This window comes from Oratosquilla oratoria, chromosome 19 (genome assembly GCF_046742065.1).
Source record: "Oratosquilla oratoria isolate Oo_2021 chromosome 19, ASM4674206v1, whole genome shotgun sequence".
Lineage (NCBI taxonomy): Eukaryota > Metazoa > Arthropoda > Malacostraca > Stomatopoda > Squillidae > Oratosquilla > Oratosquilla oratoria.
The window spans coordinates 7,347,141-7,373,776 of NC_134795.1; the positions used below are offsets into that span (position 1 = coordinate 7,347,141).

Consider the following 26,636-nt stretch of genomic DNA (forward strand, 5'->3'; position numbering starts at 1 on the left):
TCCTTTTCATCCTCCTCATCCCACATACCATCTTTGCACATTTTGTAATTTCCTTCTTAAAACACTCATTCTTCATCTACTACCTCCCCTCTATCACTCATCACCTCCCACATTTCTCTCAGTTTCTTCTGGTATTCCTTCTCCTTTTCCCTCTCATTTAATTTGTTAATTCTTATCACCTATCTACCTCACATTTTTCCCTCGTCCACTTTTTCTCCACTCTCAATTTCCCTTCAACCAAAAAATTATCTTAAACTCCCCACTCTCTCTCCTGAAATCATGAACATCCAGAACACTTCTTATACTTCCTTAGAATGACACTACATAATCCATTAAAGCCCTATCAACCACCCTTTCTCCATATTTATTCATGCTTGGCTGCCTTATACATTATGTTTCCTACCATTAACTCCCTTTCTAAACATTACCATCATCATCTCTCCACTACGATTCTTACCTGACACCCCAAACTCCCCTACTATTCCATTTACTAGCTCATTCCTTACTCTACCAATGAGATCCCTTAACCCTTATTGCCCGGAGCACATATGTAAACAAAGCATTTGCTATGCGTTCATAAAAACAATGGATACAATGGCCCATACACTCACATTTTAATTTTATTTACAAATGTACTTGTTATTAAACATAATATGGATGATTATACATCAAAATAAAAAAAAATGGGCAAAATATCGACGCACTTTGATCAGGAAAGCGAATGTGCCGCTACTGCTGATAAGATTCAATTTATAAGCCACCCTGTGATTGGTTGGCTGGACCACCTCGTGGAAATGATAGGCCAATGGTTGGTCTAGATACATCAAGTCTCGGCTCAGTGTAAACAAAGACGAATATCTTTAAGAACCGCGAAATTTAAACGGAGCCGAAATATCGTCATTAGGACTCTGTCGAACAAACCGATATCTCGGCTCTGTGTCCGATATGGGTTAACACCACTATGTTCACATTCCTCCCAAAACTATCTAATCATTCAGCTTAACTGACCCAAAAAGCCTTCTTTTCATCTTCACTTTTCTTGCTACCAGACCCATATGAACTTACAAAAACCCACATCTATCATCCCAGTTTCACCTTCACCCACATTAATCTTGAAGACACTTCCTTCTACTCCATGAAACTTTCCTATCTCATCACTTATCAGCTGAGCTACTCTTTCCTTCTCCCACCTCCTCATCACTCCTGAAACTCTCTCTACTGGATTTCAAACTCAAAATCTATCTACCTATCGATACACCAAGGGCTTTTTCCCCCTTACAAGGGAGGTAGCCAAATCAAAATGCAAGTACCCACTCCCATCCATTCTATTCCCATCCACCACCCTTTCTTCCCTCCCACCCTAGCTCCTCATGAGAAGCAAACTCAAAATCACCCCTCCCTTTCATAAGTTTTACTTAATGCTTATATCTCTATCTTCCTTCTCATAATCATACTGCCACTCTCTTCCTTTTTAATATCATCTGTACCATAACATTTAAGGACTCAATTTATAGGATTCTGGTGGGAGTTCTCCCAGACCCTCTTGTGCCATGACCTCTTCTGGGATGAACATACAGAAAGCAGGTGCCAGAATTCCCCCAACACCACCATAGAGGATAATAAAAGGTAGTCATAGAAGTGTTAATGACAGTTTCAAGGAAATAGGATAAAGGAGGGACAGTTGTAGTACAAAAGTAGCATAATTTCTCTATGAGTAGAAATTTTACTATAATGCAGGCAAATGATGTGTGGCTTCAGTCTGTTGGGGCACCCCAAAACAGTCCCTACAGCAATGACTCCAAATTACCATAAAATCACTATTGCATGATAATAAGCAGATAATACCCCAGTACAGCCTCCTTCTACCTGAAAATAATCTGACAATTGGGTCACATGAAGAACTGTCACCCCAGAACACACACATGAAGAATTCTCACCCTATGAGATCCCACCTGAAGAACGGTCACCCCATCACCGAATATCAACAGCGGAATAAAAATTAGATTAGATTAGATTAGGTTAGGTTAGATTAGGTTATGTTAGGTTACATTAGGTTAGGTTGGGTTGAATGAAGGTTATGATTATTGTCATCAACTTATACAAATGAAGAATTGTAAACTCAGGATGGCCCACATGAAGAATTGTCACCCTAGGATAACCCACATGAAGAATTATCACCCTGTCAAAGTCTGGGGTGACTATTCTTCACATGATCCTGACAATCCACTGTTCTCCCTCGAATACACTAATGTTCAAAACTCTTCAAATCCTCCCTTTGAGCATCACTATATAGTCCATTAATCCCCTCTCAATCATCCTCCCATTCACCATCATTTCCTATACATATACTTGCCTCTTTTCTTACACAATGTGCTTGCTATCATCAACTCCCTTCCTTAACACATCTCTAACATCTCTCCACTGTAGCTTTTATTTGACACCCCAAAACTCCCTACTACATCTCTTGGCTCATTTCCCACTCCAGCACCAAGGTCCCCAAATTCCACTATATTTATATCCCTCCTAAAACTAGACTTATTTGAACAAATCCAGAATGTTTCCAGATTTTCACTATTCTTACTACCAGTACCATATTCACAAATCTCCTTATCTCCCACCCTAATTTCAATTTCACCAACCTTATCCTCAATGTCACTTCCCTCCACTACACCAAGCACTTTCATATCTTATCACTTACCAGTGCAGCCACTCCTTCTCTCATGACACCCTCTACACCACACTCCCAAACTCATTCCCTCAACTTTCAACTATTTGTTGTTATTGTTGTTGTCCTTTGCTAGACAGTCTGGCCAAGCAGCCCTGTCTCCCTGAGGAATGCCATGGCTGGAACAGGGTGTTTCCACAAATCCCTCATAGAGTATATGTTGTGTTGTTGGCATGTGTACATTGCAGTCTTCCATAATGTCTTGTAGTATGGAGTGAAGTGTTACGTCATGGACAGTTATCTGTGATGCAATCATCCAACCACCTCTGGTAAATTAGAAGGGCTTGTAGTGGCCACATTGCAGCCTAGCCAGGTGGATTGTGTCCTCTTGGAGGAGAGAGGATTCTGAGGGATGAATGTTAGGGGGTTGGGCATGCGGTAGTGTGTTATCTCTAACTGACCTTCATTCTCCATTGTTTCCATCTCTTCTTCTTCCTCCTCTTCCTCTTCCTCCTCATCTTCTCCAGGAGGCTCAAGCATCTTCTCTCTGTATCGCTGTGTCTTATGCTCCTGAGCATTAAGAGGACGGTGTCGTACAACAAGACGGGAGTTGTTCGGCTGCTGACCTTGCTTCAATCTTCGTTTGCTAAGACGCACCCTGATGAGATAGAGTTACATTGTGTTTTATTTTATGATACAGTTAGGTCACAAGAACTCCAAATGTTGATCTACAAAGGAATATATACACCTGAACCCCAACATTTTTAATGTTATTTTGTGTTCAATTGAGTTGGTTTTCGTGATTTCGCTATCTAGGTGTTGAAGTTGCTTTAAGTATCTTTAGGTGATTATTGCTTTGCACATGGCATTTGTCTGGAGGCATGGAAATTATTGTGTCTTCTATCATGAATATTTGAGGACAAATATATCTACCCAACTATACTAAGTTACCAACATGGTTAGATTCATTCCAGTGCTGGTACTCCTCAACTTACCATGTATGTGACTTGTGACTACTCAAATTTATCAACATAGTGGTTACTTGTAACTATTCATATTTATGATAATTATGGGTAGACATCTCAAATATCCTATATCCCACTGCAGAATTTGTTTAAACTGCATTCCTACACCATGCATAGTCTCTCACTTAACCCATGTGCTCCATACTCTGAGTTCTTACATTTGTCTCACACTGGGTAATGCCACCAACTATACATGTTTTTGCTTACAACACATGTCATTCTTTTTGACACTATTATAAATGGCAAACTTTTTCATAAATGATTAAATTTAATGTCACAAACTCCCCCTTTCAGTAAAGGCTAGGATAGTGCCTCCTTATGATGCATTTTCTAGCATGTAATTAGTGTTTCTACTCCACCATTTTTGTGATCTTTTTTTCTCTTCCTCCTTCTTGAACAATCTAATATTATCAGCTACCTGCTTTGGCAAAACTAATATGCTTTCACCATCTCCATTCCTCTACCAATATTCATCAACCCCATGACCCTCTGTCCATCCCCACAAACCCATTAATTCCCACCAAGTTCATCTGACAATGGCTATCTTTCTCAAGTGAGGTGGAGGAGGATTTACAACATTGATGTCGACATGATGCGTCGGAACAAAACATGCTTCCTCCACCACCGTGCTTCCCATTCACTGGAAATCCCAGTGTGCAATATCCCTTTACTTTTGATTCTAAAGTTGGAAAAAAGGGAAGACAAGTTGTCTTTTTTTTTGCCAGCAATGGTATCTTCAAAATAAAATTTCAAGTAAAATATTGGTAATAGATAAGTTATTTCCATAATCAGCATGAAAAATAATATTGATAAAAAAAATGTCTTAAAATGAAACATTTCCTCCAAAAAAAAGTTGCCGGGTGAGGGGTTAAAAACCCAAATAGCAGACTAATATATTACCAAAAGTATCACATCTATATTCTTAAAGCATGTCTATAACATTTATTAGGCCCATTTCAAACACTAACAATTATCAATGCATCTCCTCCCGACACTATTTATTACCATGGCAAATAGCAAACAAGAATCTGTACTAATATCATCATAGGATCTCAACCAAAATAGTTTAAGAAAAAAAATGTAATACTCACCTAGTCTCAAGTTCATTATAATAAACACCATCATGTCTGACGACAAGGAAATAGTTCTCCACATAACCCTTGGAGGCTTTGTTCTTGACATTCCAGTTGTATTCTCTTGCCATGACATACTCGTACTCGTCCTCATCCATGTAATCCATCCCTGCCTCCACATCACGCTGCCTCTTTCGCAGTGTGTCCTCCAGAGGCAGGAAGTATGCCACAAACTGTTCTCCTGATTCATCCATCACACCTCTGGGGAAAGAAAATAACATTAGATTTTGTATTCATTACAGAATCACCTCCAAATCAAGTCTTATCATTTCTAGCTACATGGATTTCTAAGTCACCGGATAAAGGCATAAAATCCACTTTCACCCATTCCATCCCCACATATTCAACTCCCATTCACCCCCCTCCCTCCCTCTTATCTTGGCTCCTCCTGGATGATGGGTCATCCATACATCTTACCCACTGCCCTGGGTCAGAAGAAATGCAGCAAGACACAGTACATCCACAGAAAGGCCACTTCATTAAATCGGTGACCCCCCCACTCTGTCCTCTCATGCAAAAAAAGAGAAGACGGGGAGAAATTCCTCTGGGCTGCATCAAACTATCATTCACACTTACTCCCTCGCATCCCCATCCCCCACCCATTCCCTTCCATGCATCACAGAATCATCCATATACAACCATTCTCCACTCACCCCTATCTTCTTGTCTTCTCCCTTCTTTACTCAACAGACATTTCCCTCGTTCCCAATACCCCTTTTACCCCATTCATCCATCTTATCCTTGGTTGCATCCTCATGTTCACTCCTACTTCTGCCTTCCACACCTCTTTTACTAATCTTTCTTCACTCATTCTTTCCAAATGTCTAACCCATCCCAATACTCTTTCATTAAACCCTATCTCCCAACTCCCTTTCCACCCGTTCTCCTCCTCAGCTCATTTCTCACTCTATTAAACCTAGTAACTCCTATCATACCTCTCAGGCATTTCATCTCAAAACATATTCAAACTCCTCCTCTCTTATGTTCCATGTTTCTGCCCCATACAGTGCTGTCGGCACAACCTTCATACAATCTCCTCTTAGCATTCATTCCTATCTGTTTATTTCTCATTACATTTTTTAATTCTCCAAGGCATTTACTTGCTTCTTTCAATCTACATTTTACCTCCACCTCCACTCTTCTCTTTCCCACCACATTTATACCCAAGTATCTAAAGCTATCCACTTCCAGTCTCTCTCCCTTAATACTCACCTACACACAGAAAACAAAATTCTACCCATAAATCACATGAAGATGACAGGTGTACAGTACTTTGCAAGAACCTTCAACCCTACCTAGTGATATTGCATCACATAAATGAATGCAACATAAACTACACCAGCAGCATCTCAATCATTTACAGCCATCACTCTCAAGGACCCAACTTCCTCCTCGATCATATCACTCCAGACATTAGCATACATACATACATATACCAAAGGCTTTTTCCCCCTTACAAGGGAGGTAGCCAAAAATCAAAGGCATAATAACCACTCCCACCCATTCCATCCCCAACATACTCACTTCCCTCCCTCTTATCTTGGATCCTCCTGGATGACAGGTCATCCCTGCATCTTGCCCACTGCCCTGGGTCAGAAGCAGTGTCGCAAGACACAGCACATCCACAGCAAGGCCGCTTCATTAAATTGGCGACCCCCTCTCCATTTCTTCATGCAGAAAAGAAGACAGGGAGAAATCCCTTCAGGCTGCTTCAATTTATTTCTCATACATACTCCCTCACCCCCCATCTCCCACCCACTCCCCCTCATGCATCACATCATCATCCATACACAACCATTCTCCATTCACCCCTATCTTTTGTCCTCTCTTGTCCTTCCTCAACAGACATTATCCTCTTTCCCAATGTCCCTTTTACCCCATCTATCCACCTCATCCTAGGTCACCCCCTCATATTCACTTCTTCCACCTCTGCCTTTCACACCTCTTTTACAAGTCTTTCTTCACTCATTCTTTCCATGCGTCCAAACCATCCCAACACTCTTTCATGAACCCTATCTCCCAACTCCCTTTCCACCCCTGTTCTCCTCCTCACCTCCTTGTTTCTCACTCTATCCAGCTTAGTAACCCTTACCATACTTCTCAGACACCTCATCTAACACATTCAAATTCCTCCTCTCTTCCTCTCTTATGTTCCATGTGAATGGAGAATGGTTGCATATGGATGATGCTGTGATGCATGAGGTGGAATGGGTGGGGATGGGGGATGAGGGAGTATGTGTGAGAAAAAATTTGATGCAACCTGAAGGGATTTCTCTTCTCCTTCTCCTTTTCTACATGAGGGAATGGAGGGGGGGGGATGCTGATTTAATGAAGCAGCCTTGCTGTGGATGTGCTGTGTCTTGTGACACCGCTTCTGACCCAGGGCAGTGGGCCAGATGCAGGGATGACCCATCATCCAGGAGGTGCCACTAATATCTAATAATTAAGAATAAATAATAATAATAGTAAATAATAACAATAATAATAATAATAATAAACACACACACATACTAACCTGATCATAGCCTGAGACATTTCCTCAATTTGAGCAGGCACAGGTCTACCCACAGGAGCTGGGTCAGAGTCGAAGATAACCTGAGCACATGGGTACTTCCACAGGTCAAAGTCTGGGAAGACAGGCAGTTCCTTAACAGCTGTGACACCAGGTTTGCTGTAGTGGTTTCTGAGGGGAACCTTAACATCTTCAAAGGTTCTCTCAATAGCTTCAAGTTGGCTGTCACGATCTGTATACAGTTCTTCCTCCTGACAAGGCCCATAAATGATTAATATCTCAACCATGCTGATGCTACAGATATGTTAGATTATGCCATGCATGTCAGTCACTGCTTTTATACAAGTTAGGATGTATGGGGTTGAACTCCAACTGAAGTGCATGTGTAGAGTTCCTTTCTTAGTTCACTAGTGATGCATCTTTACAATTTACTATGTTTATATACTTCTGTACTTTATTTATATATACAAAGCTGAGGGAATGGCCAGGACATCTTTTTTCACTACTCATCTAATAACAAAATTAAAACTGAACTTCCTTCTAACATTATTGGGATCTGTATGACTATCATCTGTTCGTACGAGATGGCATGCCCTGATGTTTTCAGTTATCAGTGAAATTTTCAAAGGGATTTCAAGATTTTTTACATACAAGAAAAGATATAAATTTTGCAAAAATATATAGACTTTCATCCTGGGAACAATACTATCATCATGCTTCTAAAGAGTGAACATCTTACCCCCTTGTTCTTCCTTCTTGTGGCAAAACCAACAGTAGCCTCAATCTTCTCAATAGTCTGAGGCTGGAATCTTGTGGGTTCAGTTGAGATATACTCAGTTCTGCGCAGCCAGGAGACATTAACATGATGATGGCGGGATCTCTTGGCATCCTGTTGTTGAAAGTATTAATCATAGTTAATGTTGCTAAGTTTCACAAATTCTGAGTAGTCAAAAAGTCGACCCTCCTGTAGATCCCATTGGGAAGAAATGCTGGACTTTTGTCTGTATGGTAACAGTGTGAGTCTGTTTCCATGTCACAGCTAACAGAACTGTCAAATGCTATCTTTATGCAAAAAAGTGGAAGAAAGACTGTCAAAGTTGATGGAAAGAGATCTTGGGCTTGGACCAATGACCAAGTGTGAACTCCTTGATCTTGTCTCTCTACAGCTGCATTACTTCTGACCTGGGCAGTGGGACAGGAGTGACCATTCACAAGGAACTATGATAAAATCATAAAAAGAACACCATATGGATGCTGGACAGGCATGGGATGGGTGTAGGACTTGGCTGGGCTATTTCTTTTACAAGGGGGAAAAATATTGTGAGTGTGTCCAAAACTATCCATGTCCTCCAGTCTCTCTCCCTTGATACTCACTTCCAGTCTGCTGCCACTTTCTCCCCTTGTACATCCATCACTTAACTTTTACCCACATTTATCTTCAATTTCCTTCTTTTATACACCCTCCCAAATTCTGTCACTCATTTCCTTAATCCCTCCTCTGATGTTGCTACGTGCAGTGTCATCAGCAAACAACTGGCTTATCTTCCACTTTTCTCCATTTTCTTTAACCACCTCCAATCCCCGACCCACTACCCTTGCATTTACCTCTTGCACCACCCCATCCATGTATAAAGTGAACAGCCAAGACAACATAACACATCCCTGACAAAGTCCCACCTTTACTTCAAACCACTCACACTCTCCATTACAGATTCTAACACAAACTCTACTACTCTCGTAAAAACTCTTGACTGCTCTTAAAAGCTTTCCTCCTATCCCATATATCTGCAATACCTCCCACAGTACCTTCCTGTCTACCGTCATAAGCCTTTTCCTAATCCATAAAAACCCAAAAAACATCCTTACATTTTCCTAGTTTTCTCACATATCTATCTTACCACAAAAATCTGATCCTAATCCTCCCACAAGCCTTCCCAACTAAACTTAACATACTGATCCCTCTGAAACTACTACACTCACACTTGTCCCCTTTTTCCTTGTAAAGTGAAACTATACAGGCACTCCTCCAGTCCTCCAGCACTCTACCCTCCCATAAACAAACATCAAATAACCCCACCAGCCAGTCCACCATCACTGAACCTCCTTTTTTTATTTATATTATTGTTGTTGTTATTATTATTATTATTATTACTATTATTAAAGAGGAAGAGGAGGTGAATCAAGTAGAGAAGAAAAGGTAAAAGGTGCAGATGGAGAGATGATAATGGAAGAGAAGGCAGTAAGGGGAAGATGGGCAGAATATTTTAGGGAGTTGCTAAATGTGAAGGAGGATAGGGAGGGAAAGGTAGTTGCAGTGAGAAGCGCTAAGAAAATGAGGGTGATGAGTGAGGAAAATGGAGGGGAAATAGGGAAGGATGAAGTGAAAGCAGCTGTTAAGATGATGAGACTAGGTAAGGCACCTGGGTTGGATGGATGCCATGCAGAATGTCTGAAGAAAGGAGGTACAGTTATGATGGACTGCCTGGTGAGGTTATCTAATGTTTGTTTAAGAGAGGGTAGAGTGCCAGAGGACTGGAGGAGTGCCTATATAGTTCCACTTTACAAAGGAAAGGGGGACAAATGTGAGTGTAGTAGTTACAGAGGGATCAGCTTGTTGAGTGTAGTTGGGAAGGCTTATGGGAGAGTCTTGATTGAGAGGATTAGGAGAGGAACAGAGGGAGTAATTGGTGAGGAACAGTGTGGTTTTAGGACAGGTAGGGGATGTGTAGATCAGATTTTTGTGGTAAGACAGATATGTGAGAAAGCTATAGGAAATGGTAAGGATGTTTTTTTTGGCTTTTATGGACCTGGAAAAGGCTTATGACAGGGTAGACAGGAAGGCACTGTGGGAGGTACTGCAGATATATGGGATAGGAGGAAAGCTGTTAAGAGCAGTCATGAGTAGAGCTTGCGTTAGGATTAGAAATGGAGAGAGTGAATGGTTTGAGGTAAAGGTGGGACTTCGTCGAGTGTGTTATGTTGCCCTGGCTGTTCAATCTTTACATGGATGGGGTGGTGCGAGAGGTGAATGCAAGGGTAGTGGGTCAGGGGTTGGAGATGATTAAAGAAAATGGAGAAAAGTGGGAGGTGAGCCAGCTATTGTTTGCTGACGACACTGCGCTTGTAGCAGGATCAGAGGAGGGATTGAGGAAGTTAGCAACAGAGTCTGAGGTGTGTGAAAGAAGGAAGCTAAAGATAAATGTGGGTAAAAGTAAGGTGATGAGATGTACAAGGGGAGAGAGTGGCAGTAGGCTGGAAGTGAGCATTAAGGGTGAGAAACTGGAGGAAGTGGATAGTTTCAGATACTTGGGTGCAAATGTGACAGGAAAGGGAGGAGTGGGGGTGGAGGTAGAATGTAGATTGAGAGAAGTGAGCAAATGCCTTGGTGGATTAAAAAGTGTAATGAGGAATAGACATTTGAGAATGGATGCTAAGAAGAGATTGTATGTAGGAGTGATTGTGCCAACAGCACTGTATGGGGCAGAAACATGGAACATAAGAGAGGAAGAGAGAAGGAGTTTGAATGAGTTTGAGATGAGGTGTCTGAGAAGTATGATGGGGGTTACTAAGCTGGATAAAGTGAGAAATGAGGAGGTGAGGAGATAGGTGGATGAAAAGAGTATTGGGATGGTCTGGACACATGGAAAGAATGAGTGAAGAAAGACTAGTAAAAGAGGTATGGAAGGCAGATGTGGAGGGAGTGAACATGAGGGGGTGACCTAGGATGGGATGGATGGGGTGAAAGGGGCTTTGGGGAAGAGGGGAATGTCTGTTGAGGAAGAACAGGTGATGACAGAAGACAGGGGTGAATGGAGAATGGTTGTATATGGATGATGTTGTGATGCATGAGGTGGAATGGGTGGGAGGATGGTGTTGAGAGAGTATGTGAGAAAAATTTGACACAGCCCGAAGGGATTTCTCCCCGCCTTCTCCTTTTCTGGATGAGGGGACGGAGAGGGGGGGGTCACCGATTTAATGAAGCAGCCTTGTTGTGGATGTGCTGTGTCTTGCGACACTGCTTCTGACCCAGGACAGTGGACAAGATGTAGGGATGACCCGTCATCCAGGAGGTGCCAAGATAAGAGGGAGGGTAGAGGGTAGAGGGTGGAGGGGAGTGGAGTGTATTAGGGATAGAATGGGTGGGAATGGTTTTTATGCCTTTGTTTTTTGGCTACCTCCTTTGTAAGGGGGAAAAAGCCTTTGGTATATGTATCATTATCATCATTATTATTATCATACATACATACATATACGAAGGCTTTTTCCCCCTTACAAGGGAGGTAGCCAAAAAGGAAAAGGCATAAAATCATTCCCACCCATTCCACCCCCGAATACACTCCACACCCCTCCACCCTCCCTCTTATCTTAGCACCTATTTATATATATATATAGATATGGACCAAAATTTTAAAATTAACATTTTGTAAGGCATAATTAAGAACATTAAAATATACATCTAAATACATATCCTTTTTTAAAGCCCTAATTTTTACAAATTTGTGTGCAATAATGTAACAGTTCAAGTCTCAAATTACTTATTCATAGACATATATGGTCCTTGATACCATTGCACACCAAAAATGTAGAGTACTGACCTTTATCACACTAAGACTATTATTCTCTTAACTTAATCTTCATTTCTTCCTATCTTACCTGAGGAGCCATAATGTCATCTTCAAGTAGCCTTTCATCAGTAGGGTGAAGCTGTAAACTAGGTTGTGGTATGTAGGCATCTGGATTGATGAGGTCAATTGTCACTCCCAAATCATGCTCCGTTAATACATCATATTTGTAGTTCTTCTCAAGGGATGTCTGTTTATATTTTACATATCTAAAAAAAAGAACAAATAATAAAAAGTTACAAGGATGAAAGACAGGTACAAAAGATTACCTACTTCATGAAATAAATGTATAAAGACATGGGAAGAAATATTTGAAGGGTGATAAAGAAGACTTTTGCCATCAATTACAAGAACTGGTTATCAACGATAAAATACAATTATCTTGCAGTGACTGATTTCCTACACCAGTTAAGATGACGTGCCGGGAACGTGGGTGCAAAGGAGGGGTACGGGTTCTATGATTAAGCAGACAAACATATACATATACCAAAAGGCCTTCCCCTCTTATAAGGAGAGCAGTGGTTAAAATATGTACCCAGCTGTTGTCACTCATAACACCTTGTAGAAGAAGACATCCCTGTCCCCTGCCACAATGCATGGTCACAGGCAAAAGAGCATGACACAAAGCTCCCACAACAGGGCCCAAAAACTGGGCTGTTTTATTCCACCACTGTATTATACTGCACACTACTACTACTACTACAACTCATCTTCTCATGAAAAGGCTTCTTCTCCTACCAAGAAATGTACCCATTCTCCATCCAATATCCATTGTTTTCCATTTTATCCTGGCTCCTTGTGAATGATGGGCCATCCTGCTCCCCCATCTTGGATCAGAAGCAATATAAGACAACACCTCCACAGCAAGACCCACCAGCCAAGGCCAATTTACCCCCCCACTGCTTCTTTTAAGTGGCAGCCCTCCCTCCTGGTCCATCCATCAGTACATAAAAATATAAGAAAGGGGGAGTCTGCAAGACCATAAGGCTTACACTAGGCAGTTCTATGTTCCTTACCACCTGTCACCCCTATCCATAAAGTTATCTAATCTTCTCTTCAAACAACCTGATGTTTCAGCCCTCACTACATTGTTACTAAGTCTATTCCATTCGTTAACCACTCTATTGGTCAAAAAGTTCTTGACTATTTCCTTCTTAAACCTAAATTTATCCAATTTAAATCCATAACTATAAGTCCTGCCCTGCTGCTTCAATATGATAACCTTGCCTCCATCACCCTTGTTAAAGCCTTCAACCCATTTGAATACCTCTATTAGATCACCACCCACTCTCTTTCTTTCCTGAGAGTGTAAGTTAAGTTGCCTAAGCCTGTCTTTCTATGGTAAATTTCTAAGCCCTTGTATCATTTTGGTTATTCTCCTTTGTACCGATTCTAGTGAATCAATATCCATTCTACAGAACAAGACTAAAACTGTACCACATAGTCAAGGATAGGTCTTACTTCTAACTCACCAGAAGCATGTTCATGATCACATCATTCATTGCTCGCTAGAGTATCCCTATTAAAGTGCAATCTGCAAACTTATAATCTGTAAACATTTTCCAAGTTGTTTACATACATACACCAAGGGCTTTTTCCCCCTTACATGGGAAGTAGCAAAGGTCAAAAGACATAATTCCACTCCCACCCATTTCATCCACACTCACTCCACTCCTTTTCACTGCCCATCCCTGCCCCCCCTCCCTCTTTTCTTGGCTCCTGGATGACAGGTCATCCCTACATGTTTATAAACATAATGAACAATAAGGGATGCAAAACTGAGCCCTATGGGAACTCCAGTAGTATCTCTTCCCCCATTTGGATTTTACACCATTAACGGAGACCTGCAGTTTTGTCACTGATCCATGCTCTATTTCGTTCAAACACTTTTCCTCCTATGCTATGGGTCTTGATTTTATTTAGTAGTCTCTGATGGGGCACTTGGTCAAACACTTTGCTAAAGACGAAGTGTATAACATCATAACAATCATTGTTATCTGCCACCCTGTAGACATTAGAATAAAAGGATAAAAGATTTGTCACACATGTCTTAGCCTTCATGAACACATGCTGTGAGTCATGATTCAGATTATACCTCACTAAACATTCTCTGATACTATTTACTATTAATAATTCCAGCATTTTATGGGCCTTGATATTATTCAATTAGAAATTACTTTAGGCTGCATCAACATATCATCCATTCAGAACCATTCTCCACTCACACCCATCTCCTATGTGTAGTTGGAATTAAATTTTTTCTAACCTCTGGGAAAATGTTTCTTTTGTTTGAAGTGTGTATTTATCTAGTTGAATTATATGGGAAGGGGAGCTATGCTCATAGTGACCTGTCTTTGTATATCACATCTAGTTTGTTCTTAAATTATTGTAAGGTGTTTGCACACACAATTGTTTCATCCAACTTGTTCCAGACATCCACCACTCTATGCGGAAAACTTTTTTTTTTCTTCAGATCTCTTCTATAACTATCCTTTTTGAGTTTTTCATGTCCTTGTTTTTCTTTTATCCCACTTCAATAAGTCTTCTCTGTCAAGGACTTCCATGCCTTTCATAATTCTGTAAATGGCCAATAGATTGCCTCTTTCTCTTCTTTGTTCCAGGGTTGATAGTTCTAGTTTAGACAATCTTTGTTCATATGTCAATTTTGAAAATGTGTGGGTTTTTTTAAACACACCCTCACACCATCTTTCCTCTATATTTCTTGCCCAACATCCCAAACTTCCCAACTATTCCATCCATTGGCTCATCTTTAGCATCAAGATACCCCAACACCACTACATTTATATTCTTCCCAAAAGTATCTGCACACTCATTCAAACTGACCCAGAACTCCTCCCTTTTCTCTTCACTTTTCACACAACCAAGACCACATACACTCACAAAACTCCACATCCTCCATCCCAATTTCACCTACTCAAACTATCCTTAAATACACCTCCCTCCCCTCTACCATGCACTTTCTCATCTCATCACTTACCAGCAGACCCATCACTACCTCATTTGCCCACTCACCACTTAAGACACCATCCCAAATTGAAACTTGACTCTCCCTTTTAACTTAGCTTTATTTCTCTCTTATGTCTGTCATACAGGATCATTTTCAGGTTCCCATTGTTGGTCCCTCTATTTACATTAAATCTACTAACCACATATAAAAAAGGAACAACTAAGCAGTAAATAATTCAATTTTTACCTGTTAGCGTCAAATGGGTAATTGATGAACTTTGGGTCAAAGGGAATATCCGGAAGAGTGTTGCAATACTTTACTCTGCAAACCAAGTCAGACCTGAAAATATTTAGAATGTGTTATTTCTATCACACCTAATGTCCATGATAAACATTTTATAGATCATTTACCTTTACATATTGTACTGACAACACTTCCCAAAGTATGAGGATCTGGAATTATTTATATTCTTCACCTAAAACTATCAGTAAGTATATTTCTTGAAAATAAATAATTATTTTTCCAAGAACAATTTGTTACCTAATTCCTAGCTACCTCCATTGTACATCTGAACACGAAGATATAAATGCATCAGTAAATGAACAAGCAATACAATATGGGTTGCATTCAAAGTACAACAACACTACATAAAACAAATCTGTTCATCAACAATATGAGAAACTAATTCAATATTCTCCTGCAATAACATCCAAGCAAATCTGTATATAGTTTATTACCAAATCCTTTGGCTATAATACATATATGATACTACAACAAATTGCATTTACAAAATCCATATATAATATAATTATACATACTCATATATACAGCATTTCATAACACAGTATATGTACTACTTAGTAGGGAGGCCTTTTCTCTCTTTTATCATCTGGAAGTCTTAGTTGGACAAAGTTTTTTTGATGGCTCCCTGAGGCTGACATTTCCATGGAGGTCACTCTTGATGAGGTACCAGAGATGTTCAATTGGATTTAAATCAGGACTGTTACACAGAAGGGCCTTTATAAAAAGGTACATGGCAGATACTAAGCCTAAGACACAGATTTTGTGGTGTGAGCAAGGGTACAGTCCTGCTGGACCACCTTGGGCCCTGTGCAATTGAATGCCTCTGGTAGATGATCACACAGTAGCTCCAGATAATTGTTCTAACTTTCTCAACAGGCACTTCTTTTGTTGAGCATTATATATATATATATATATATATATATATATATATATATATATATATATATATATATATATATATATATATATATATATATATATTATATTTATATATATATATATATATACATATTATATTTATATATATATATATTTATATTCATATATATAATATTTATATTCATATACATGTATATGAATATACATATACATATATACATATACATATATACATATACATACATATACATATATACATATACATATATACATATACATATATACATATATACATATACATATATACATATACATATATATATATATATACATATATATATACATATATTTGGATGATGGAGAACATAAACACAGGGGAAGGCTCGGAACCCTAAACACTCTAACGTTTCGTTCGCGTAGAACTTCTTCAGAGAGTGTATGTAGAACTGCAATTGAAGTTTATGTACTAAATCTAATTATCTTTTCGGACACTTGGGAAAGGTTTTTCTGGCGTGCTTTAGAATTAAAATACTAGTTTCTTTAGCTAAATTGATAAACCCTCCTCGATGATTCGAGTACCTGGCTCAGAAATGTCACCAATAATAGACAAATATTTAACAAAATCAGGTATGAACATAGCTAAAATAACTAACAAGAGGATAGGTGATTTAATAAAGACTTCTGAAAAGAGAACCAATTCCGAAAACAGCGTCGTATACAAAATCCCATGCAATAGTTGCTCAATGGCTTATTTTGGCAAATCATCAAGAGGATTAGAAAAAAGAATTTATGAACATAAAAACGACATAAAAGCACATAGGACATCTAATTCTTTAGTAGTTCATGCAGAAAAATTCGATCATTTACCAAACTGGAGAGAAGCTGAAGTGCTACATAAAGGTTTTGATAAATTCACTAGAAGAATTGTTGAATCAGCATATATTTCAACTAATAATTCATCGAATCATCGAGGGGGGTTGATCAATTTAGCTAAAGAAACTAGTATTTTAATTCTAAAGCACGCCAGAAAAACGACCTTTCCCAAGTGTCCGAAAAGATAATTAGATTTAGTACATAAACTTCAATTGCAGTTCTACATACATTCTCTGAATAAGTTCTACGCGAACGAAACGTTAGAGTCTTTAGGGTTCCGAGCCTTCCCCTGTGTTTATGTTCTCAATCATCCAAATAATTTGTCTAAAATACTTATCAATATATATATATATATATATTATATATATATATATATATAGTATATATATATATTGTACATAAATACATATACATATATACATACATATATATACATATAAACATATATACATATACATATATGTACATATACATACATATACATATATATACTCACATACATATATATATACACATATATATATATACATATATATATATATTACATATAAATATATATATATATGTATATATATATATATATGTACATATATATATATATTTATACATATATATATATATACATATATATATACATATACATATATATATATATATATATACATATACATATATATATATACATATATATATATACATATACATGTATACATATATATATATATATACATATACATATATATATATACATATATGTATATATATATATATATATATATATACATATATATATATATATATATATACATATATGTATATATATATATATATATATATATATATATATATATATATATATATATATATATAGATATGTATATATATATATATATATATACACACACATTATATATATCACACTTTTCTTGCCACATTTTTTGTTTTAGTTCAAACTGACATTTCGGTCCTAGGACTAGGACCGAAATGTCAGGCATTAAACCTCCCACTTTGAGTCTGGTGTTTATGCTTCTCCCCTTCAACAAGCATCTATCTATACAATGGAGTATAAATTGTCACATGCAGATATATAACTGCTGATGCACTGCATAAAAGTATACAAATTTCAACATGCTTACATTTTCTATCACATCATTCCACCTATGTCAAAAGAACATTTTATACAAACTAATGTAAAGACAACTGCCCCTTGCTTACCTTCTAATGTGTATTTGCTCCTGAAGTGGCAAGCTTGTAATGATAAAACATTCCTTATATACACATATATACCAGGCATATATACTGTAGTACACAAGGAATATATCAAACCTATCTTCAAACTCAATTATAGTTCTAACTTCGGCTATACCCTTACTTTCCAATTACAGTAATCCCTCCCATATCCGGTTAGCCATTATTCGGAACTCGCCACTATCCGGATGCCCTGTAACTACTGGAGTTCCCTCCAGTATCCGAATGGTGACCGGGATCTGGCGAACATATCTGGAGTGATTCAAACAGCCCGCGTGTCACTACAGTCCGAGCGTCCCACCCCCTTCCTCCCCCATGCCCCATTCCCTGCCCATGCCGTCTTCCTTCTTTCTCATGATGAGGTTGTTGTTGCAGCAAGGCCTAAGTTTTCTGAGGTCAGGGCAAGCCTTGAAGTGCTCCTGGATTTTATTGAACATCCTGCTGCTGACGAAGAAATGTGCAGCTACACCTCATCATTACGGATGATTCGAGAAATGCTGATCAGAAAACACAGGAAGTGGCCGACGAGGCAGACCAAGCTGGACACCTTCTTTAGGGTAACAACATCATCATCTTGTGAGGATGAACCATGCCCAGGGCCATCGACTCGTCATCACCACCACCACCACCAAAATCAACTCGTGAGGATTCGCCACACCCAGGGCCATTGACTCATCACGAGTCGTATCACCACCACCACCATCGACTCGTGACGGCCCACCACCACCAACTCGCTCTTCTCCAGCAACACCTTGGTCAACTCCATCACCACCTTGGTCAACTCCATCACCACCACTGCCCACACCATGACGTAATCATGTAGTACTGTACAGTATGTACTGAGTGTGGGTTTTTTTTATATATGTGTGTATATACATTCATTTACAATAAAACAACAGTGTATTGGGCACAATAACATTTTTTTTTTTTTTAACCCTCGTTTTCTTTGAAAATAATGGCTCAAAAAAAAAAACACTGCGTATTCGTCAAGGCCATGGCTTAATTGATCTCGATATGGGAGGGATTACTGTATCACACTTCGGCAGTATCACATTCTAACCATACTGTATTTGATGCATCTGTATGGAAAACTACCTCTTCACATCCTTTAAAATTTTATACTTGTCAATTTCTGTGTCCATTTACTTAATTGAAGTATAAAGGAAAGGAGCAACACTTATGGGATCCTGTCTCCTACTCAAAATCAAGTATAGTTCCAATTTTATCAATATCCTTACTATCCAATAATCTAGATTTTAATTTATGTATTGCTCTATCTTGGGCTATATCACCTGAGCTATTCAAATTATTTATACTTCTATAAGGAAAACTATTTCTTCACATCCATAAGTCTTTCTTAATTTGTTATAATGACCTTTGAAAGCCTTCCTATTCTAGTTTTCAATGGATCAGGGTTCCTGATTTTCATCATTTAATGCATATAGTTCAGCCTATATAATTAAGGAAAGCAACAGTGATGTGTCTGTATTTTTAGACAGCATATATAGGAGCTTAAGTAACCTAGCCACCATCCTGTATTTACCCAACTGTATTTACTTCATTGTAGAATACAGGAAATGAGCAATGCATGTGGGATTCTCTCTCTTCAACTAACATCCCTAGCCTCAAATTCATGTCTGCTTCCAACTCATTCTATATCATTACTTTCCAATTATCATAATTAGACTTCAATATATGTTTTGTTCCAACTTGGGCTATACTACATAAGTTACTCCAAGTATTTATACATCTATAGGGTAAACTGTATTTCTTCACATCCTTCAGACATTATAGTCTTGCTTAACTTGTTCTCGAGACCTCTTAAGGCCATATCCCTTATTGATATAAATGTAGTCTATCCCCTTTAGCAAACAGGATACAGTAATCACATCACAGCATTCTCTTTCTTTTAAAGTTAGCTGACCCAGTGCTTTTAGTCTATCTTCATATGCTAAGCTGGGAACCATTTTGATTGATGCCCTTTGTATTCTTTCGATTTTGCTTACATCCTTCACTCTGTGTGGGGACCATAACATTGATGCATATTCTAATCTTGGACAGAGCAGGTTTTCCACATTTTTCTTTATCATCTCTTCACCCATATAGCAAAAACTAACTTTAATCTTCGACATACATTTCTCCTACAATATTGTTGACATGAGTCTGTGAATGGTTGCCTTTTATCAATACTCCCAAATCTTTCTCCTCTTTTGCTTTTGTAATGGATTCACTTCCCAAGGGATAGTTTAAAGATAGTCTTTTTGCAGCTACTGCCCATCTATTGAACTTTGCATTTTTTTGGAATTTAAATTAATTTTCAATTTCTGGCTCCATGTAAAAATAGTCTAGTTTTGTAATAGCCTACAGCCTCATTTTCAACCCTTTTCTTGATTTTGGCATCATTTTTAAACATGTTGGCATAACTTCCATCATGTTTTTGACATAGATATGAAACATTATAAATGCTAACACTGAAACTTGCAGAACTTCACTGGTCACTGCTTTCCATCCTGACATCTTACCCTTTACTGATGTCCTCTATTACCTTTCCTTCAGAAAACTCTTTTATCTATTAGAGTAGGTTGCCCTTAGTCCTCCAATATGCTCCAATTTCCACATAAAGTGATTGAGGTACTTCATCAAGACTTCTATTGCCTTTTCTGTGAAGAAACTGATTCTCACCCAGGTGCAGATGGCCCCTGTCAAGACTTTTACTGTTCTTTGGCTTGGGTGTTTAGATACTAGAACTTCTCCATGAAAGTTTTTCAGCATTTTAACTTTTCCTATATATTTGTTGAAACAGAAGAGTGGTATTGGTGTCTGGTTTTGTCTAGCACATTATTTTAGTCATCTACCTACTTCCTGAAGTTATGCATTTGTAGCTTATTATGGAGGCATATTTGTTGATGTGACACTTTTGTTTTGTCGATGGGATTATTTCTTGAGTTGTTCCATCTGCACAGTTACAAAGACAATACAGCTTCCTTGGACTTTATGAGATAACATAGGGTTCTGCCGTCATCTGTTAATTGCCCAAGGTACAATAATATCAGGCCATCAGCATCTGTGACGACAATGACCCGAATGATCTTTATAATTACAGGTACTGAATTACTAAATGTAGGTTAGGTTACAGAGGTTATGAAGGAATAGACGAATTTATCATCCTTTCTTGGTGGAAATCAATTACAAAAAAGTTTTTAAACCCAATTCACTAACTAACAAAGTCACAGTGACTGATATGCCATGTTTGTTTTGATAGATGTTGGGTCAAAGAAATGAAAGGATGATAAATTAGTCTATTCTAACCTAACCTACATAACCTAACCTCAAATTCTAAAGATCATCCAGGTTGTCATCGTCGTCACTGACGCTAACAGCATGCTTATTATTATATCTTGGGTAATTAACAGACAAAAGAACCGTGTTCTCTCATAAAGTCCAAAGAAATCTTATTGTCTTTGTAGCAGTGCTTATTAACGCCACCTGGAGTTGGAGGACACCCAGTCCACAATGTGAAAGCCATTATCTAATTGACAGTGACTGTTCTGGACAGACAATGACATGGCACCTGAACTGTATCCTAGATTCTTCGTTCGCTAGTAGATTTGCTGGTATTATTTTAGTTGTGCACACCTATGCGATATAGCATTAGAAATTTAAATATTAATCTAGTATATTATAATACATGAACATAGTATGCAATTTTTTTTTGGCCGAAATAGAAAAAAAATAAATAAAATAAAATACTACAAGCACATCTACTAACGAACAAAGCCACCATGCTGTCATCTGTCCAGTCCTGTCAGTGTCAGTTACAAGATGGCTTTCACGTTGAGGACCAGATGTTCTCCAACTCCAGGTGACATTAATAACCCGTTACAAAATAACAAAGACAATAGGGCTTCCTTGGACTTTATGAGAAAACACTGGGTTCTACCATTATCTGTTATTTGCCCAAGATACAATAATTATCAGGCTGTTAGCATCTGTGAAGACAACGAAGACACAGATCTTTAAAATCTGGTCATCTTAAAATGCATCCAAACATGTCCGATGGCAACCTATAGCATCCAATCACTTTAAATGTTTATCAATTTGTCTAGAAACAATTCAACAATAAAGATATATTGCAAGTGGGTCGTCTTTGTAAGTTTCAAGTACTTTGTGCCATTAACAGTGAAGTTGTCTACATTGGAATTGGCCTGATCGAGATAGCGCCCAGACCACTTGGCCGCCATCTTTGTTTTCACTGTTCCCGGTCTGGTCGGTGTAAAACATGGAATCGGCACGGACATCAGGTTGGCATGTCGAGAACACGTTTTTCTAGTTTGGTTCCCAACCTCACTGCTAGGGCTGTGGAGGTTTGGTACTGGCCAAGGCAATTTCCTTATTTGGAAATCCTCTGCACCGGATACTTAGGTGTCTGACGTCACGTGAACCATGGACAAAATGGCAATGAAATGACAATCCAACATTAAATCAAGACTTTTCCCAGCTGTAGAATTGATGCAAAGACTATAATTTGGTTGTTGTGGTCTTGTCATACACAAATTCTTAATTGGACCATTTATGTCGAGTTTTGACAATTCCGACCCATGTGCGTTTGTAAGTGTTACTAAAAAGTTACACAAAATCACAGCCGACACCGCCTCAATTATGAAACTGTGCAATAGGGCCCTCAGGTAGGTTGTAATGAGAAATTCATTTGCCAAGTCCAGTCAATGATTATCATCCATCAGATGACAGGTGAAGGATCCTGTTGACTGCATGACATCCTGTTAATATGTTGTTATGTATCCTGGTTACGCACTGAATACCTGTTAATGTGTTGTTATGTATCCTGGTTACGCACTGAATACCTGTTAATGTGTTGTTATGTATCCTGGTTACACACTGAATACCTATCTCATCCCTGAATTCCATGGAGAAATAATACAAAAATATAATATTATGTTTTCCCTAATTCTATTTTGTTGAGCATTAGTTTTATTGAGAAAACTTTATGAAGTTTCACCATGAATACTGTCAGTATAATTCATCATAACAATTACACTATCAGTATATTTCCTCCAAGCCCCAATTAACCAAGTTCTGCAAACATGATACAATAAATTATCTTTCTGGCACTATGTTTAGTCTTGGGATGAACCATATGATTGACTCTTGAAGGAAATGTGAAAAAATTGAAAGTGCCACACCCTGCCGTGTGAAAAACGTGTTTTTGGCTCGTCCGCCACCTTCCATAGAAACCTATCCAGTGTATGTTTGAAGCTGTCCACTGAGCATTTGATTCTCTCTCTCACCTCTTTTGGGAGGGTGTTGAAGATTCTTGGACCCTCGTGCCCTTGGATGGATGCCAGTAAGGTCTTAACTTAAGCCTTTCCGGGGCTCTTCGTGGGAGAGTTCGTCTCTCACACTTATGCCCGTGCCTTACACTGTGGTACGGCTTGATTGTTGAGGGCGTGGGGTCGGCAACAAGGCCCTCTAGGATTTTCCATGTGTAAATGGCCCTATATCTTTCTCTCCTCCTTTGTTGGGAGTAGAGACCCAGAGCTTCCAGGCGATCCCAATAGTTGAGATCTTTCATCCCTCTGATGTGCCTGGTATAGTTCCTTTGGACAGCTTAAAGCTTCTGGATGTCTCTGCATTTGTGTGGCAACCAGAGTTGGCTACAGTAGTCCAGTATCGGTTGAATAAGCGCATTCCAGAAGGTAAGCATTACTTGTACCTCTCTTGAGAAGAAAGCCCTTAGTACCCAGCTGGTCATCCCTCTTGCTCTTTTCAGTGACTGCATGGTGTGGTGCTGAAAAGTGACATCATCACTTAAATGAATGCCCAGGCATTTTACATGGGCTTTGGGTGTGATTTGCATGCCTCTTTCCATGTGCAGTTCAGTGGTGTCTTTAATGCCTTGGTTTGTGCCATATCTCAAGACCTCAAACTTCTCTTCACTGGATTGCATGTGTTGAGATTGTTTTGTAGATGGTGCACATCCTCACTTACCCACACTGCACGACTGATGTGGGTATCATCAGCAAAAGATAGGAGGGTTGAGTCCACTCTCCTATTTATGTCATTTATATGAATTAGGAATAGGAGGGGGCCGAGGACAGAGCCTTGTGGTACTCCGCTTATTACCTTAGTTTCACTGGACTTCACACCGTCAACCACAACGGTTACGGTACGGTCTGTCAGGAAGTTGTGAAGCCAAACTCCTAGCTTCCCTGAGATTCCTAGGTCCCTTGCCTTGTGGAGGACACCAGGGTCCACCTTGTCGAAGGTTTTTGTGAAGTCTAGAAATACTACGTCAACATTCTTCCCTTCTGACAGGTTTTGTAGTAGCCAGTCGTAGTGTGCCAGTAGGTTTGAGAGGCAGGACCGACCTTTTCAGAAACCATGCTGATTCTCTGTAATGAGGTTTTCCTCTTCAAGGTGTATGAACAATTTGTCCCTTACGCATTTCTCGATTACCTTCATAGTGTGGGACGTGAGGGCAACATGTCAATAGTTCTTTGGCAAGGTCTGATCACCTCCTTCATATATTGGGCTTATTATGGCTTGCTTTAGTAATGCCAGGTTCTCCCCTTTTTCTAGGGAGGATAGCCACAACATATGAATTGGGATTGCTAAGACCTCACTGCATTTTAGGAGTAGTATCGCCGGAACGCCATCTTGTCCAGCGGCCGAGTTAATCCTTAGCTCCCTTATTGCCTTTTTGACGTCCTCTACTGTCACTTGAAGGTCAGTAAGTTGGTTCTAGTTCAGTCACTTGGTTGAAAAAGGTTGTGGGATCAAGGATTTCTGTCAGTGGTAAATTTTTAGTTTCGACTATGGGCGCAATAGAAAATTAATTATTAATTTTGTAAATTATATCGTATCAACGTAATATACAATATAGTGAGCGGAAATAAAAACAAAAAAAGGTGCTAAAACATATTTCATAATGAAGTCGTGTCGGACGAATGGTACGCCATGTTTGTTATGATAAATGCCGTCGAAAAAATGAAAGGATGATAAATTCATCTAACCTAACCTGTGTTTAATAAATCATTACCTGCAAATTAAATGTCATCCGGTTCATCCTCATTGTCGTCATGAGATGTTGGCGGGCTTTTCAAGCACTCTCTCAGCTTGCGGGGTATACAAAGTTCTTGCAGCTTGAAGGAATGCATGTATTCCCACTCCTTAACATTCCTTCAAGAAAACGTACCTGGCGAGGTATTGTCGGAAATACTGAGGCCATCAATTAACAGACGACAAGATGGCGTACCAATCCTATGCTACCGACTTCATTCATTAGCATATTTGCTTGTAGAAAGGTATTTTCATTTTTTATTTTCATTTCCACCCACAAAATTGCAAGTTACGTTGATACATTATAATTTACAAAATTAATAATTAATTTTCTATTGCTATATTGCACCCATGGTCGAAACTACCCTCTCAGTTTCTTTGGTATGCTGAACACACTGTCGTACTGGTGTGCTGTACTGTAACTATTGTCTAGATCTAGATGACAGTGAGGTTGTTGATCTTCATGGCTGTAGACTGTAATTGTTTTATTTTCTTTCCCGTTTCATTTTACAGGCCAAGTGGCCGTAATACATCCCCAGTGTCCATGAAAAATTGTCTCCCTCTGTATCTCAGATTATCAGATAAAACATTCCCTTTCCTGGTTCCTGAATTTATTGCCAATTCAACACTAAATACTGATGTCGGGATGAGGCAATGGCCAATGTAACGCGGAAAGAGCATTACTGTAGCTAATTCTCCCAGCACATGCACTCCTGATGTAAGTAAGTAAACCTTGTTCACGGGTCAATTTTGTCTGCCTATTCCTACTGACATTGTCACATTGTAACTGTTCCCTACTCAAAACCACCATGATAAATTCAATTGAGCAAGATACCATAGATACATTTCCTATATAAAAGAAATTCTTGTCTTACCTTCTTTCCCCTCCTCTTGGCCGTTTTTCATTGTCCACTGCATGATTCTTGTTTACTGTAGGTGGCATCTTTCATATAAATATGCGTTCCCTACTCCCTGACTTCTACGTGCGCCGACATAAGCCAGACCATCAAATAACAACAAATGGAAGTTTAGATTCAAATGAATGTCGACAAGCGTTCGTCGTGTCTCCCATTCAGGTATGTCTTTGGGTATGCAGCATGATAGTAAAAATTGAATGCAGCCATAAGCCTAGAAAGGAAGTGAGTAAAATATAAGAATAGGTTAGTATTAAAAATTGTATAGTTAATTTCTCAACAAAAGAGAATGGAGCTTATACTTGAAACCGAGGAGAGCGGGCGCGTGTGCGTGTGGTCTGTATTTTGGGATTTTATCACGGGTCGGTGGGAGTGCTTCAGGAAGAGTTAGGTAATATAAATGGAGTGCTGGTGAAT

The 26,636-nt window shown here is 38.9% G+C and overlaps 1 protein-coding gene across 2 annotated transcripts in view; it reads right to left on the reverse strand.

Annotated features, from left to right (window-relative positions):
* Nucleotides 1-26,384, reverse strand: part of atms (RNA polymerase II-associated factor 1-like protein antimeros) — a 41,033-nt gene extending 14,649 nt beyond the window's left edge. The window contains exons 1-8 of one of the 2 annotated variants that reach the window (XM_076202584.1): nt 26,181-26,384; nt 18,196-18,228; nt 15,172-15,264; nt 11,989-12,166; nt 8,075-8,224; nt 7,339-7,586; nt 4,782-5,024; nt 3,127-3,323 (exon numbers count right to left, since the gene is read on the reverse strand). In XM_076202584.1, the coding sequence (XP_076058699.1) occupies nt 3,127-3,323; nt 4,782-5,024; nt 7,339-7,586; nt 8,075-8,224; nt 11,989-12,166; nt 15,172-15,264; nt 18,196-18,228; nt 26,181-26,248 (1,210 nt within the window). In that variant the 5' untranslated portion in view covers nt 26,249-26,384. The remainder of the gene's footprint in view (nt 1-3,126; nt 3,324-4,781; nt 5,025-7,338; nt 7,587-8,074; nt 8,225-11,988; nt 12,167-15,171; nt 15,265-18,195; nt 18,229-26,180) is intronic. The other variant, XM_076202585.1, reaches the window with a different exon arrangement.
* Nucleotides 26,385-26,636: the final 252 nt, after the last annotated feature.